Below are 18,265 nucleotides of genomic sequence, written 5' to 3' on the forward strand. Positions count from 1 at the left end.
TCCACGGTGACAACCTCACAAAACAATCTTGACAATACCGACATTACTACCAACAACAAATGGCAGTCACTACTGCCGTCGCCAACATACCTGTCGGGAGACATGTCTCCTATCCACTATTTTATGGTCTGAAGTCAGAAGACGCCGAGAAACATGTTGAACAGTTCCGAGAAGCAATCCGAATCAATGGCCAGACGACTGAACTTCCATACTACTTCCGATGTACCCTTCGAAAAAGAGCCAATGAATGGGCTCAAACACTTCCTCAAAATACAAGTTTCGACGACCTCGCACTCAAGCTCGTAGACCAATTCAAGTCTTCCCTCACTCAAAGCCAACGACTTCACAAGATCCAAAAACTCAAACAGAAGTCTGGACAATCCATCGACGACTACACTCAAACCTTCACTCGACATGCCAGAAAATGCGGCAACAGTGCTACCGAAACATTACTTTACCAATGGTACATGCAAGGCCTCCGACGATCCCTCCGAGAAGTGGCAACACACATCAACGTTGCCACTTATCTCAAACTCGCAAGAGCCCTTCAAGATGTTCAAGCTCGACGAATGACAGCACAAGTAGATGACACGGATAACTCAGATTCTGATAGCAGTTCCAACGACGACTCCGATGATGAACTCGGAGAGAGCACCAAGTCAAAACTTCGGAAACTTAGGAAAACAATTGACAAGCTCAAGGGAAAAGCCAAGGCCGACATCAAAGAATTTTGATCTGGAATTTGGTGTACTAAGTGCAAGAACGAAGGACATCCGGCAAGTGACTGCAAGCTCCAAATCTCCAAATGCCAGATCTGTACCAAAGAAGGTCATAACGCCAAGACTTGCAGATTTCAAAATTCTCCAGAAGTTCGACAAGTCTCGAACTATCCCCGACAGCAGTTTCGACAACCATATCCAAATCAATACTTCGACAATTACCAGCCACCACCTCTGACAAACTGGAGACCACCAAGAAACAACTTCCAACACCAGAGTCAACAATGGAATGATCAACCTCGCTATAACAACTGCAACAATTACAACGACTACAACAACTACTACAACAATCGACAACACCCGCCGAACCGGAACTACCCAGCAAACCGAGACAACAACAACCAAGGATACCAACAATACCCAAGATACCAGAACCCAAGATACCAAGGCCAAGGTTATCAAGACCAGGCCTACCACGACAACTACAACAACCGACCATGGCAACCTCGACTTCAAAACCAAGGCGGTCCGCCGAGACTTGGTCCACCGCCTCCTCGACAACAAGATCAGAACCAGCAGCAACCACCAACAACAAGGATGGTCGAGACCGACAAACTACCTTATGCCGACAATGACGACTCAGATCCTCAAGTCATGGCAGTACAAACCCGAGCACAAATTCGAGCAGAAAAACAACAACAACCGGACAGAGATTCCGGAGATAGTGAAGAGAAAGGCCCTGAGAGCCCGACAAAACTCCGGGAATGGAAAAAGAAGCAGAAGTTAGCTGCCAAGATACAGCAGCAACTCGCTCTACAACCACCCGAATTAGTGATTTTAGACTCCGACAATGAAGCTCAACCATCACCAGCTCGACAACAATGCCAAGACTCAATACCAGAAAATGGACAGACAAATCGTCCAACATCGACACCGACACCAAAACACAATTCGGCAAACTTCAACAAAATCCAAGCAGTCGCAGAGACTATCCTCAACCAAAATATTCAGATCACCATCGGCCAACTGCTGAAGATTGCACCCTACCTCACCAAACAGCTCACCGATCTGACATCTGCACCGACCAACACTTTGATAGACTCGCCCACACTCAACTCGACACAGACAGCTGTTGACACATTTCGAACCGAGATTCAACCAGGCGATTGTGACAATGATGTTCCGACAATCGACCTACGACTCGACAAACATCTTGTTCGAGGAGCCATAATTGACGGCGGCTCCAGCGTTAATATTATTGAAGAAAGTCTTGTTCAACAACTCAACATCGGCCCAGTTCACCCAGCACCTTTCAATGTCCGAATGGCCGACCACCGATCTGTTCAACCCAAAGGCATCATCCGAAAAGTCAACACCACCATTCAAGGCGTCGAAATACCAGTCAACTATGTTGTCCTCAAACTACCGGAGCAGACCGACGGATACTCAATTCTCCTCGGTCGACCTTGGCTCCGAACTGCCCAAGTTTATCAAGATTGGCCCAATGACAATCTTATCCTTCACGGACCAGACGGACCAACAACTGTGTCGACAAAAGCGACTAAATCGCTGTCCAGCCACAACCGACCTATTGACTTGGAAGAATATAATCTCGAAGATGGCCTCGACGACTATCAAGAACAACAAATTCTCACAGCCTACCCCGATCTCGAACCTTTGGCCGAGATTGACCTTTTCCGAATTGTCGCCGACTTCCAACGAGAACGACCCCTGATTACATCAGCACTGAAAAATCCAGTCACTCGAGATACAAAACTCAAAGCGCCACCGGCATTCATAGTCGACAACCACAACAAAGTTGCCTACATTCCGTCAATTCCAGCAGACCAAAAACTCGAAAAAGTCAGCCTTGCCGACGACGGCAACGAACACTACATTGTACTCGCCACTGACATCTCGGCAAGTTTTCAAGACAAAGGCATCAATCTTCTCCGAAAGAAGAAACACTTGTTTGCTTGGAGTTATCGAGACCTTCAGGGAGTTTCGCCAAAACTCAGCCTTCACACCATCACCCTTCTTCCAGACTCAAAACCAAGAAGACAAGCAGCCTACCGGATGAATCCGAATCTGATGGAACAAGTAAAGAAAGAACTCGACAAGCTTCTCCAAGTCGAGTACATCTACCCAATTCAGAATCCGATATGGCTTTAACCACTGGTGGTTGTACCGAAGAAAAATGGCAAACTTCGAATCTGCGTCGACTATAAACAGCTCAACGACGCCACTGAAAAAGATGTCTTCCCAATACCATTTACCGACGAAGTTCTTGACGCAGTCGCCGGACACAAGATGTATTCCTTCCTCGATGGTTTCTCCGGCTACAACCAAATTCACATCGCCGAAGAAGATCAGCACAAGACAGCATTCATCAGTCCATGGGGAGCCTATGCTTATCGACGAATGCCTTTTGGACTCTGCAACACCCCATTCACCTTCCAAAGGCTTGTTACCAACACTTTCCGAGACTACCTCACTGACTTCATGAGAGTCTTCATGGACGACTTCAGCGTTTTCAGCTCGGAAGATCAACATCTTGAATGCCTGGAGAAATGCCTCAACAAGTGTGAGGAGAACAACATAGCACTCAACCCCGACAAATGCGCTTTCTTCGTCAAATCTGGAGTACTCCTCGGCCACGTTGTCTGCAAAGATGGCATTCTCATCGACAAAGACAAAGTTGACGTCATCTCCAAACTTGAACCGCCGAAGAACCAGAAAGAACTTCGGCGCTTCCTTGGCAAAGTCGGATATCACCGACGATTCATCCACAAGTACGCTCACATTGCCAAACCACTCACCGATGGACTAAAACAAGATGCCCAATGGACATGGACGTCCAAACAGCAACAAGCATTCGACAATCTCCGACTCAAACTAACAACAGCACCGATCCTTGCCAAGCCCGACTGGACACAAGAGTTCCACATTCATGTCGACACTTCCAACGTCGCCACTGGTGCAATTCTGAGCCAAACTCAACACGACAACCGAGATCAACCGATCTACTACGCCAGCCGACTACTCAACCCAGCTGAACGAAATTACACCACTACCGAGAAAGAAGCTCTCGGCATGATCTACTCACTTCAGAAGTTTCGACACTACATACTGTCAACCAAAGTCGTAATTTTTGTCGACCACAAGGCACTCCTTTACCTCATCAACAAGCCGATATTATCTGGTCGAATATCAAGATGGTTCCTTTTACTACAAGAATACAACTTTGAGATTGTCCACAAACCTGGCAAAAATCACGAGCAAGCAGATTATCTCAGCCAGATCACCACCGGTGATAAACCCGAAAGACTTACCGATGACTTACCCGACTCAAACCTATTCCGAGTTTCAATACCAGAAACCTGGCTCGACGACGTCTTCAGTTACTTGCACTCAGCAAAAGTTCCAGATCAGTACACTACGTCCAACCAAAAGAAGACTTTTGTTGCTAAAACCCGACGATACTCAGTCATCGGAGGCACTCTCTACAAACTAGGAATTGACAACATTCTTCGCCGATGCATCAAGCCGCCAACCACAACTCAAATCGTCAAGGAAGCTCATGATGGACCTTCCGGCGGACACTTCGCCGCTGACACCACAACTCGGAAGATTCTTCAAGCCGGCCTCTGGTGGCCGACACTCTGGCATGACACTGAAGAATTCTGCAAACGCTGCGACACATGTCAAAGACACCGACTACCGCCGAAAACTCAGACTCAACAACTCAACCCAACATTCCCAATGGCACCATTTCAGAAATGGGGACTTGACTTCATCGGACCCCAAGTCAGCACCCGTCGACGAAATCAGTACATCATTGTCGCCACCGATTACACTACCAAGTGGGCCGAAGCAATACCTCTCCGACATGCCACAGTGAAAGCAACAGCAACCTTCATCTACGAAAATATCATCACTTGTTTCGGCACACCACTCGAACTTGTCACCAACAGAGGCACCCACTTCATCAACCAAACAATCGAACATCTCGCCACCGAGTTCAAAATCCAACACAAAACGTCGACACCATACTATCCTCAAGGCAATGGTCAAGCAGAAGCAACGAACAAAACACTAAAGACCATCCTCAAAAAAGTCATCAACGATTCCGGCAAAGACTGGGACGACAAACTTCTCGACGTACTTTGGGCCTATCGCACTGCGTATAAAGTCACCACTGACATGATGCCATTCAAACTCGCCTTTGGAACAGAAGCCATCACACCAATTGAATTCATCGTCCCAAGCATGCGAGTCACCGTCAAGTATAATCTCGACACCCGACATGCAGTTCGAGAAAGGCTTCAGCAACTCGAACATCTCAACGAACTCCGACTCAACGCCCTCTGGACACTTCATGCCATCCAAAAACAGAGAAAAGCTCGGCACGACCGACAAGCATCCCGGCATAACATTCCCAAATACAGCGTCGACGACCATGTTCTCTGGTACCAAGGACCCATCGGCAAACTTGGCCGAAAACTCCACACCAACTGGCAAGGACCTTTCAAAATCATTGAACTATACCCCAACGGCACTGCCAAAGCCAGCACACTCGCCGAAGACTTCACTGAGATCGTCAACCTCAACAAGCTTCGACCATATCACGTCAACATATTCAACATCAGCACCTCAACAAATTTCAGACCCAAACCGACAAACACCCCAAAACCAACAATCAACACTCACCCCAATAGACAAACTTTAACTCAAATCAGTTCGATACAACTCAACTCAACTCAACACGAACTCATCCACCAACTTCAGCAATAAACAGCAGCAAAAATCTGTAAGTCCCAAGCTACCGTTGGATCAACGCCACCTAAGCAAATATCAACAGTTGAACTTGAGTTAACTTCATCACCAATATCCACCATTGATTTGCAATCAAGCCAAATCAAACCACATCAATTCCGTCAACAAATCTCGACCGTTCATCACCAGCAATCGAGCGCCGCACGATCAGCCAACCAACAGTTACAGGTTTCAAGAACCCTAACGGGGCGATCACTTCGATCGCAGAAAATGAAGAGAAAGATGCCAGCTCATCCACCCCGACACCTCAGATACGTCATACACCATATTCCTAGGCTTCCCAGCAACGACACAACCACCTGGCTCAAGGACCACGGATTCGAGCTCCTCCACAAGGCCTTTTCAACACACCCTGATCAAAAACTAGCGAGGAAACTGGCCGCCTCCTTCAACCCCAAGAACAGCACCATAACCGACGGCACCAACGAGATCACCCTCAGCCCAGCAAGAATCGCCTCTGCTTTCAAAATCTCCAACAAGGGCTGCTCAAATTTTCAGGAGAAGTTCCACAGCAAATCATCAAGGCCAATCGAGAAATTACCGGTGAGCTCACATGGGAGGACATTGAGGAGCAGCATATGGATCGACTCAAAGCCCTCCTCCTCTACTATGAACTTCGCCCAACAGATCGCACCATCGGCAAGCGCACAGCAGAAGTCTACGGAGCTCTACTCGACGGCAAACGTGTGAACGTGGCTCATCATCTCCACGAGCTCCTTCTCAAGCTTCTCGACCACGCCATCCTCGCCACACTCAACAAGAAGACCATGCACACAGTAATCTTCCCACTGCTGATCGCTCTACACCAAGCTCTTCCCAACAAGCAACCGTGGACAACCCAAACGAACTCCACAGAACAAAGCGACAGCTCCGAAGAACACTCAGAATCAGAAGGAGCAACTCCCAGCAAGAAACCGAAGCCAGCATCTCAACAATCAGGCTCAACTCACTCCAACAACACCAGCTCCAGCAACAAACACTCCAACAATTCAACTCCACTTCGCTGCCGCTTCACACGCAAAACACCAGCGAATCCAGCTCCCAAACCGCTGATCCGAGAGCACCTCATCATCAGCGACAAGGAACACAACTCACACCACCATCAACAATCACCCCAGAGCCCGCATCCACTCGAATCAGCCCCAAAACCGACAACTTCTCACAAACACATCAATATCGCCAAAGAAAAACGTCAGCTGATCGCTCAGAACTCAATTTCTACACCAACTGAGAACAACATTCTCAACGCCCCGACCTCCTTGACACGTTCTACAAAAGAAAACATTGACTACCTTCGCCAATCACTTGAAGAACACGCAACCATGTCTCCTCCAGCAAATACCACGACTAGCATTCACAAAAATTCCGCCCCTTCAACAAAATTCCAAGCGAAAAATTTCTCAACGGATAAATTAATTTCAGCGCCACATCTGGGCCGTTCATCCACCATCAAACTGAAAAGCTCATCTCCAACCACCTCAAAGAATCTGGCCCAACCACGTCACCCACATCCAACGAAGCAGATTCAGCCTCCAGCAACTTCAACTCCCGGGACCAAGAACAGAGCGAACCCTAGCGAGAAACACCAGGATCACCGAGCAGGAGCAGGAGCAGCAACCATGCCTCAGCCACAGAGTCAGGTACACCGTGATTATGACGAGATCAGGAAGGAGTACGAAGATAAACTTCACGACCCAAGCTACTGCACCCTCAAGTTGTTTGAAGCCCTGGATCAACGCATGCACCGTGAGCAAGCAAACTACTTCCCAACACCAGCCGACATTGCACAGCATCTTCTCAAGCAAGACTCCTTCATATACACCCGGGGAGCGATCAAGAAGGAATTTTATGAGCCTTTAAACCACCAGCTGGATACTCAGATTGAAGAGATGAAGCAGATCCGCACTGACCTCTGGGACATCAGGAAGATCGTCTCCAAGCAGCCATCAACCCCATCAGCAGCTCACGAATTCACCTACAAATTCAAATATGAAGAGCTCAACACCCGCTACCGGAAACTCGAGGATGATCATACCGCCCTGCTAGCTGAGGTAGCCGACCTCCAGGAAGATGGGACAGATCCACCAGACAGTGTCCCTAACCATGAGCTTACACTCCCACAGCAAAAACGTCGCCTCTATCGACTTGAACAGCAGCAACAACAAGCGATGGAAACTGACTATGTTCGCACCGAGGATGGTGTCTAGTTCTGTCAGGGGAGCAGAATGTAGCAACCAAAAACCCAGGTTCAGGGGACTTCGACTTTGAACTCAGGGCTGCATCGGAGCCATAGATTAAATCATGCACAGCATATAGTATATGCTAGCAGTTAGAACCGCTAGCCTTTCAAAAGGGGGAATCCGAATTGTGGATCCCTATCTTCATTCCATTGTTTTTTTTATCAATACACAGCATTCTTTTACTCGTGCTTCTTCTCTGCCCTTAGAGATCGGGCCCTTTTCTCTTTTGTTTTCTTACTAACAATAGATTTCCAGCGAAGAAGAGTTTTCACACCTCTTCATTCTTGGAAGAATACCAAGTGGATTAGATGCAGCTTAAGGTACAGCTCACGTTGATCATTTGTGGACCAGAATCAATAAATGTCTGCTAGTTCTGGGAAATTGAGAATGAAACATCTGAAATGTTTCCACTGATGTATTTTAGATTGTCTGAACTCCTTATGCCATGTATTCTGTTCTTTTGTACTTTATAGTCAAGTAGAACCAAGAAGTTTAGACCTTTACAAACAAATGCAAGGCAATTAGAAATAGCACCTGCTCAAACCTTGCCAATTACCCACAAATGGAATCGGGGGAGTACTTTGGACCAAGCCATTACTCACTTTGAAGCGAATTCCCAAGACAAAGGACCATGAATCTACATATATCTTTCCACTCCTTTCTCTTATCTCCCATTTCTCTTCTTCTCAATCTCCAAAATCGAAAGGAATTCCATGGACCAGCTCGCCAGCCACAATCCTGGCCAACACCACGCCGCTCGTCAATATCTGGGGGATTCATCACGACCCGGCCCAGAGTCCTGAGCAGCAATCGCAACGAATATGACCAAGCATTGTTAAGAGCCCTAAAAACTAAAAATAAACCTTTTATTGTACGGCAAGGCGCAGCAGCTTCCAAGGCCAAGGTGTGGAAGGCACAGTAGAGGCAATCCAAGGCTCCAAGGCGAGGTGTGGCATCATTCGATTTGAGTTTGCAACCTGATTTTTAAGCTTAATGCCCTTTTTAAGCTTAGAGATTTTAAGAAGCTAAACATTTGCCATAGAGCGTTTAAACCTTTTTGTAAGCTCTTGAGTTTGGACTTCCCGGGAGGTCACTCAGCCCAGTACTATTCAAACCCAAGGACACTTAACCCCAAGTATCCCAAGACCCTTAATCGATTAGAAAAGGGGGTGCACTCTTATTCATGAGCCCTTTCCCTCTATATTTGAACCCCATGGACCGTCTCTCAAGTCATTCTCTTTGGTTGCTTACAATCTACCACGCTTCCCTGCAAGTTCACACTCTCGTGAACAAAAGCTGAGAGCCATAGCTCTCCCGAGAGCCCCGCTCTCTTGACACCCTACCCCTTGGGTCGAGCCCAGCAAGAACAAATTGGACTAGCCATCCCAAGACCCTTAATCAATTAGAAAAGGGGGTGCACTCTTATTCATGGGCCCTTTCCCTCTATATTTGAACCCCATGGACCGTCTCTCAAGTCATTCTCTTTGGTTGCTTACAATCCACCACGCTTCCCTGCAAGTTCACACTCTCATGAACAGAAGCTGAGAGCTATAGCTCTCCCGAAAGCCCCGCTCTCTTGACACCCTACCCCTTGGGTCAAGCCCAGCAAGAACAAATTGGACCAGCCAGATGTCAATCAACATGTGGTGTGATTCCCCTAGCCAACCAACAAAGTTGGACCTAACAGAGTCAGACCTGAGACCGCTCTGATACCAAATGTAAGTTCCTAAGTTTGGACTTCCCGGGAGGTCACCTAGCCTAGTATTATTCAAACCCAAGGACGCTTAACCCCAATTATCTGAAAACCCTTAACCGATTGGAAAAGGGGGTGCATTCTTATTCATAGGCCCTTTCCCTCTATATTTGAACCCCATGGACCATCTCTCAAGTTGTTCTCTTTAGTTGCTTACACTTTTGACGTGCTCAACAGTCTATAAAGGTAAAGCCTGTTAGTGAAGTTGCAGAACTAGCCACCTGAGATAAAACAAATGTTCATTGGTAGTATCCAAGCATAATATAAAAGCTAGATTTAAACCAAAATCCCAAATCCTAACACTTTTCAAAAACAATCAAACCCACCTTTCATTTCCACTAATGTGAGTGGATGAAATATGGAAAGAGAATACAAGAAATGTGCATATTAATTAACCCAAAAACCCTAGCTTATATATAGGAGTGAGTAATCCAATTTGAAACCAATATGATGCCTACCAAAATCTCATTATACTAATATTAGTATATGGCATCTTAGCATAATAGCACTTGGACCTCACAATAATATTTTAATTTCTAAATAAATAGTTTAAATTATTAGTTTGCTTAAGCAAACCTGTAGAGGACTAAGATGGTAGTGGATATACTTAGAATATACTTGGATATTCTATGATATTCTATCATCTAACCAGTTATTATTCATTTAGATTAATCTTGTATTGATAATTTATAAACTTTCTTAAATCCTTTCTAGCAATAAGATTAATCTTGTATTTATAAATTACAAACATGCTTATAATTATAAATTTTATTTGATCATTTAGATTAATAAGTAAAAATAACACTACTATTAAGCAAACCAAGTGTTGCTACATGCAAGGCATAGCAATTTATTTATAATATTATAATTTACTTATTTATTTTAATATTATTTATAATTCAGTTTGGAGATTTGTAAAACAACTGCTTAGTAGCTATGTAAGAAGTAACATTTTGAAGAACATATAAGTAAGAACAATAGTAAAACTCTTGCTTTTACAATCCCAGCTCAAATAAATTCTTGCATTGACTATCATTTGGAATGGGATGAATTAAAGTTCTTCTCTAAAGAATAACATTCCAACACACTCTAAACAATAATTACAATCACAAATATAAATAAGATGAGCTCCATAACCTCTCAAGCATACCAAGCAAAGCTGTTACTTCTTTCATTGCTCTTTAACTCCCAAGGAGTTCACAGGTCCCCTAGACAAACAAAACATTAGATTTGATTTTCAGCGTGCTTAAGCTTGAAGGTGAAAATAATTCCAGACCTATCTCATATCTGCTTCACCTTGATTCACCATAATATACTTGCCAGTAGTGAAATTAGCCGAAGCAGTTTCATACTACGAATATATTAGCATAATATACGTAATTAAAGTAAATCCAAATTTTGGGAACCAGCGTGGTGGTGATGAGCAGCTAGGGCGCCAACAGGCACAGGGGCGTGGCGCTGGCGGAGAGTGGCAACAGGCTGGGCGTGGCACCGGCGGCAGTGAGGAGCAGCAACAAGGAGCGGGCGGCAACGAGGAGCGGGCTGAAGCTGAAGCACAACCACAGCAGGCACAGACAGGGGGCGGGGATCCGAAACCAGATGACCCTGTGTCTAAGTTTACCTTTAAGGACGACAACAGAGAATACAGGTGCGTGTACTGCAGAGCCGAATTTGTAAGACGCGTCCACGGAGAATCAGAGTGAGGAACCATGTTATGATCACAGACTGTAGTGAATGGTTGCGGTGCAAACAAGATCTCGAGCATAGGTTTGAAGCTTTGAACTTACTCTGCCGCGAGGAAGTGCGAGAATACGGCTATAGTCTACCACATTAAATGGTTTCCGATCATCAAGCGACGTGCAAGCAGGCGCGTGGGTCCGCGTCGGGTCATGGATGAAGATGGACAGCCGACTGAGGCCGGGCCGAGAGGAGCCGGGACAACAGGTTGAACTTGAAGCAGAGTCACAGCAGGCAGAGGAGACTCAGGGGATAGTACGTGGGCGTCCACAATAATGAACACGTTTGCGGAGATCAACCCCTAAAAGCCGGTCGAAGAAGGTTATTCCGAATTGGGATGACAACGAAGCTTGGGAGTTTGTTAACTATCTTGAGGATCCAAATATACAACAGCGGTTCAGAAATATTAGAAGGCACCCAGCAGCACCTGTCATGTAGGCATTGACTGAGATATGGAACCCCACAACAAACAACGTTGCTGGTGATGCTAACTTCAACTTTCTGAGCTTTGGAGCAGTTTCACTAAATCAAAAATGTTTTAAAAACCGAAAGCCATTTCTTCAAATTAGCCATTTCAAATTTCAAACCGCAAATGGGTCCGACTGTCAGTCAATCACTCTGACTTAAGTGCTTGACTGACAGCTGGCTGACTGACTCTCAGTCAACAATAGTTGACTAGCAGACAGACTTACAATAATTGGTAATAAAAATGAATTACAAATACTGCAAGAATTGATAATAAAAATAAAATACTGCAGGAATTGGTAGTAAAAATGAATTACAAATACTGTAAGAATGCTTGAAGTCCTCAATAGCAAAACGCTCCATCCATTAACAACACACTGGCCTCAGCCTGGCCATGCCAGCCAAAAGCAGTCACGCTGAGTGCTCCTACTGACATGATTGTCAGTTCTGGACACAGGTAACTTACAAAACTCGCTCGAAAAAGCTTGATGTGCTATCTGGCTGGAGTCGGAGAGTTTCAGACGTGGGACCTGCGCCAGCTCATTGGAAAGGAACTTGCATCAATCCACGCCAATAAGACTGTCAAGTACGTGTTAAAGTTTTCCAGAAGAAAAGACTATAGTGATGAATGAACTCTTTACCAGGAAACTCGTTGGAGATACTATAACGGAGCAAAAGTCTTGACGGGCCCATACAAGAACTCGAGAGACTCAGTTGGACATGGAACTCATACGTCGTCGACAGCTGCTGGAAGGCTGGTTCCACACACGAGTAAGAGACGAGGAGGAGCTCCAAATCCTCGGATTGCCGTGTACGAAGTCTGCTGGACGGATAGCTGCAAGGAAGTTGACATTGCTGCGGGTTTCGATGATGCCATCAACGACGGCGTGGATGTCCTGTCCATCTCACTCGGAGGCTATCTCGCAGTTTACAGCGTAGACGTCATTGCGATTGGTGCCTATCACGCCGTTGAAAGAGGGATCATGGTCTTTTACGCTGGTGGAAACTCTGGACCATTTACTGGATCGGTGTCCAACGGTGCTCTCTGGATCTTCACAGTCGGTGCCACTACAATCGACAGGGAGATCAATGAAGATGCGAAAATATCAGCCAAGTATAACAGATGATCAAAAGGAGGCCTCGTGGTTTCTGTGCAGTCATAAATCACGAATTCTCAGAGGAACAACGTTTCCTTACAAACCAGCACCTGTAGTAGCGAAGTTTTCATGAAGAGATCCACACACAATCAGTCCGGATATCATCAAGATACTCGAAAACATACCGTGAAACTTGTGACTTACCTCGCATTGCAGCCGGACGTTACCGCTCCAGCTTGGCCAAGCAATATCCTTGTCACTATTTCTTTTTTTTTCACCTTCTCTTCTAGAGGACCCGTGAACTCCTTGGGACTTAAAGAGCAACGAAAGAAGTATCTTTGCTTGCTATGCTTGAGAAGTTATGGAGCTCATCTTATTTATACTTGCGATTGTAATTGTTGCTTAGAAGAATGTTAGTCAATGCAAGAATTTATTTTTAAATATATATAGTATTTTAATTTTTAAAAATACATTGCCACGTGTTTTTCCTAAAAAATATTCAAATAACGTTCTTTAAAAATTGTGTAGATATGGATGGGCTTACTGTATTATATTCTGATAATTTAATTATAGTTTGGTCATATTGTAAATTGTAAGAAGTAATTGTAATTTATTAAAAAATAGTTTTTTTCTCTTCAAAGTGAATTAATTTAGTATTATATGAATCCCATCAAAAACTCATTTTAAAAACCTATATAAACCTGATTTCTTTTCTAAAATTAAATTATAATTTCTTTTGGTAAGTAATTGTTTGGCTATACTATTATTGGTGTGTAATTTTGATAGTCATAAGATCAGATTCACGCTGGACCACTCATTTTTATATAAACTAAGGTTTTATGTTCTTATGAGTATATACATTTTTGGGTCTTACATTAGTGGAGGTAAAGCTCTTAAGAGTGTTCAGATTTGTAATTTTTCTTTAGATTTAGCTTTTGCATCATCTAGATTTTTGTTGTTCTTATAACTTTTTTTTCTCTCCTCTCATAGTAACTAAATCTTTTATTTATGGAGAAATAATTGCTATAATTGCTCAATGTTATGCAGTTGTAACTAGATAATTAAAACACAATTGATACTAATGTTCATAACATATGGTGTAACTTCTCTTCCTCCTACTCTTTTTACCAATCCTTAAGTTTAGTTGAATTTCTTCTATGGGAATTCTAAGGATGATGTATATCATTAGTTTAATCACTTCACAATAATTGTTCTTGAGATGATGTCTAGTTTTTATTATTACTTCTTACCATTTTTTTCATACTCTTCTCATATTCCCTCGATAATCTTTATAATGCTCTAGTTGATTGGCTCAAGAAAAAGTATATTGATTTCTTTGACTTTCATATGTCTTCTAGGGCAAAGATTGCAATGTGTCAATCTTGTTTTAATTAGAGATATTCATTTAAACAAGATTCATGTTTAGTGTTAATCACTAAAAAAGATTAAGATTTTGTGAGCCAATATTAAGGAGATGCTAGAGAAGGGTGTTATTTGTAAATTTTGAAATTAAATAAATATAAAGTGTTACAAAAGTGGAGCTTGTATTTAAATACTAAATTAACTATTATATGAAGTTATATATTAAAATAATTATTTGCAAAAAATTAAAAATTATTCTTAAAACACTAAAAGTTGTGTGTGTGTGTGTGTGTATTTATTATTTGCAAAAGGCTATTAAAAACCTTTGCTTCTAAATTTCTATTTTATATATGTATTAAATTATTAAGGTGGCTATGAAAAACATTTATAGGAAAGTAAAGAAAGGTACTTTAAAGATATATATGATTCTTAAAAAAATGCTGCATAAGCACTCCATATTTAAATAAAATCTATTATTGTGGAATATTTAAAATGTTACATGAAGATGCAAAAACTATATGAGGATCAAGAATTATCACTTTAGCAGTGCTCAGGATTTTAACCATAGTATCTTTTAAAAAGTTTTGAAGACACTTTAATTTTAATATTTTTTATAGATTTGCTCTACAAACTTGTTATTGGATTTTGTAGATTGACAATAATTGTAAATACTAGAAGTTGTAAAATTTGTGGTAGCCATCCTGGAGGAAAAGAAAAATAAAAATTTTCATAGGAAAATACAAAGAGATAAGTTTAAATTTTTTTTATAACAAAGTTCTTTACAAGAAGTGGATTGAAGATTCTTTTTTATATATCAAAATGAGAAGTGCTTAGAATTCAAAGATGGTTGAAATTTTAGGTTATTGTTTGGTTTTAAATTTCATCATTTTAAACTGATGTTTAGTGAAATGGCATAAAATTTTTTACTACAATTAAATTTTTATTTTTATTTTTTATGTATATATTAAATTTTATGTGTTTATATATATAGACACACACACACATACATACACACAACTAAGTGTTAAATATATAGAAGTGAATGGAACATTGTTATAGTTATCATTACAACTTTTACATATAAAATTAATACCCACTTATAGAAAAATAAAAATAAAAATTTATATATTTAACATTATGGATATTACAAGTATATATTTTCTTAAAAAAATTTGAGTTATTTTAGTACTAGTCTCATTGCTTAAATCCTGTTGTAGTGTTGTATATTATTAATGCTAAAACATTAAGAATACTTAAAAATATTATTATTTATTGGTGTAATTATTTAATATTATTGTATACTTGTCCTTGGAGTTTTAACTTTTTATTAACAGAAATTTAAAGTTAATAAATGAAAGAATTTCAAGTAAAATAAAGTTCTTCAGATACATAGATAAAGGTGATACTTCTAAAGATGGAGAAAAATAATTTTAAGAAACTTGGTTGTATTTAGATCCATGATTAAAAATATTTACAATATAAGGAAAATTTTGATTAATAGTTGACAAATAGATGCATAACTTCGGGGAAAAAGATTGGCTCTAAGGGTTGGGCTTAGGGGTTTGTGGCTTGACTTTGTAGGCTGCTAACAGTTTGCCCAAGCTGTTTGTGTGGCAATGGTGAGTCCTGGTGTGCCAACCTGGTGACGGACGCAAAGTGCCCCCCCCCCTATAGGGAGCATTCCCTAAGCATCTAATAACCGACTCAAAACTAGAACAAACAAAGGGAATTTGACTGTTTAATTAAAACAAAACATTCCCTATAGATGTTGATGCAATGTGATTTCTGTTTAGTTATCTAAATGTCAAAGTGAAAAAATTCAACCACCAATCTTCACTTTACAGAAAGACAAATCAAAACATTTTAGACATGTCCTTCTCAATTTCTAAGAACATGCAATTGATCTTGATGCTTGTGGACTTTCCATTCGTAGGAATTTTTCCTAGTATAAGTTCAACACACACTTACCTCTCCATCCTCATCTCTTTCACTCTTTTCTCTTATCTTCTTCTCAATGTCCAAAATCTCTCAAAGGATTTCCATGGATTCTCTTCTCTACTCCAGCGTTTGGTACTACTGGACGACTTGTCTGTGCTTGGCGATCGCATTCTTTGCGCTGCTCAATCTCTACTCGAGGAAGAGGGCGCATAGCAATCTTCCACCCGGTCCCTTTTCCTGGCCTCTTGTTGGATCACTGCCCTCTCTCGGCCGCTCCAGGCACCGCTCTCTCCATCGTCTCGCCAAGAAGTATGGACCGATCATGTATATGGAGCTGGGAAGCCGTCCTCACGTAATCATCAGCAGCCCCGCGATGGCCAGGGAGGTTCTCAAGGATCACGATGTCGAGTTTGCGAGCAGGCCCCAGTTCCACACCTTCTTCAAGAACGTAAGCCACGACTACAATGATCTTGTGTTTGCTCCTCACGGCGAGCGCTGGAAGATGCTGCGGCGAGTGAGCGGCACGGAGATCTTCGCCGCCGGGAGAGTGAACCACTTCTCTGGGATCCGCAAGCGCGAGCTCGCGGCGTTTGCCTCGATCATCGAGAAGTCGGCGGCTGCCGGGGAGGCGTTTGATCTCACCGCGCTGCTCCACGAGCTCTTCACCAACTTGATGACGTCGGTTCTCTTCGGCCAGAAGTTCTATAACTCGGACACCCCTGTCACCCGAGAGGCCGAGGCTTATCGCGCTGTGTGGGACACGATCATCGCGGAGTCGGAGCGGCTGTACATCGGAGACTTCATCCCTGCGCTGCGATGGGTCGATAAGGTCAAGAGGAGCGAGCACAGGCTGAAGAACCAGATCATACCGGCAGTGGAGAACTTCCTGAACGCGATCGTCAAGCAGCACAAGGAGAGCTTCGTCGCGGAGAATCCTCCCAGGGACTTTGTGGACGTGATGCTCTCACTGGGTGGCGAGAACAAGCTGGACGACATGGCGATCATCGCACTCCTCCAGGTAAGGAGAAAAAAATCTCTTCTTGCTCGCTAAGAACTCGTGCTCGATTTCTTGATAGAATCTTCTCTTAGCTGGGACGAACACCTCCAAAGGCACTGTGGAGTGGGCGATGTCCGAGATGATACGCTGCCCCGGCGTCCAGAAGAAGGCGCACGAAGAGCTCGACCGGATCGTTGGAAGGAACCGCTGCCTGGAAGAGACAGACCTCAAAGATCTCCCTTACATCCAAGCCATCGTCAAGGAAGTCCTGCGCTTGCATCCACTGGCCACCACTGGCCTCCCACACAGCAATCCCGCGACCTCCCAGCTCGCCGGCTACACAATCCCGGCCAACACCACGCTGCTCGTCAATATCTGGGGGATCCATCACGACCCGGCGAACTGGAGCGATCCCGAGAGCTTCTGCCCAGAGCGATTCCTGGGCAGCGATCACAGCGTCCTGGGGAACCACTTCGATCTCATACCTTTCGGATCCGGGCGGCGCCGCTGCGTGGGAATACCGCTGGCGATTCCCCACGTGTCGCTCACGCTGGCCTATCTTCTGCATCGATTCGAGTGGAGGATGCCGGATGGGCAGGAGATTGACATGGAGGAGAAGACGGGGCTGGCGACCATGCCCGCCAAGCACCGGATTGTCTGCGCCACTGTGAGAAAATGAACAACTTTACGGATACCTTTAAAATATTTGTATTTGCAAAGTAGCAAACCTTTACGTCGGATCTGAATTAATGAAGAAGGTTGAAGAGCATGGAATGAAAAGACACACGCCCAGCTTGTGAAGACAACGTGATTAGTTCTTGGAAGAACACCAAGTGGATTAGATGCAGCTTAAGGTACAGCTCACGTTGATCATTTGTGGACCAGAATCAATAAATGTCTGCTAGTTCTGGGAAATTGAGAATGAAACATTTGAAATGTTTCCACTGATGTATTTTAGATTGTCTGAACGCCTTACTCCATGTATTCTGTAAAAGTGAAGATTGGGAAAGTCTTTTGTACCTTTAATTCAAGTAGAACCAAGAAGTTTGGACCTTTACAAACAAATGTAGAAACAGCACCTGCTCAAACCTTGCCAATTACCCACAAATGGGATCGGGGGA

General features: G+C 43.4%; 1 protein-coding gene across 1 annotated transcript; it reads left to right on the plus strand.

Annotated features, from left to right (window-relative positions):
* The first annotated feature begins 16,133 nt into the window (after positions 1-16,133).
* On the plus strand, positions 16,134-17,849 carry LOC112347848 (flavonoid 3'-monooxygenase-like). The gene is made up of 2 exons (XM_024679397.1): positions 16,134-17,165; positions 17,224-17,849. Exons 1-2 carry the CDS (start codon positions 16,224-16,226, stop codon positions 17,821-17,823), a joined length of 1,542 nt encoding a protein of 513 aa, XP_024535165.1. The 5' UTR covers positions 16,134-16,223; the 3' UTR covers positions 17,824-17,849.
* The last annotated feature ends 416 nt before the right edge of the window (positions 17,850-18,265 follow it).

This window comes from Selaginella moellendorffii, unplaced genomic scaffold (genome assembly GCF_000143415.4).
Source record: "Selaginella moellendorffii unplaced genomic scaffold, v1.0 SELMOscaffold_24, whole genome shotgun sequence".
NCBI classification, from domain to species: domain Eukaryota; kingdom Viridiplantae; phylum Streptophyta; class Lycopodiopsida; order Selaginellales; family Selaginellaceae; genus Selaginella; species Selaginella moellendorffii.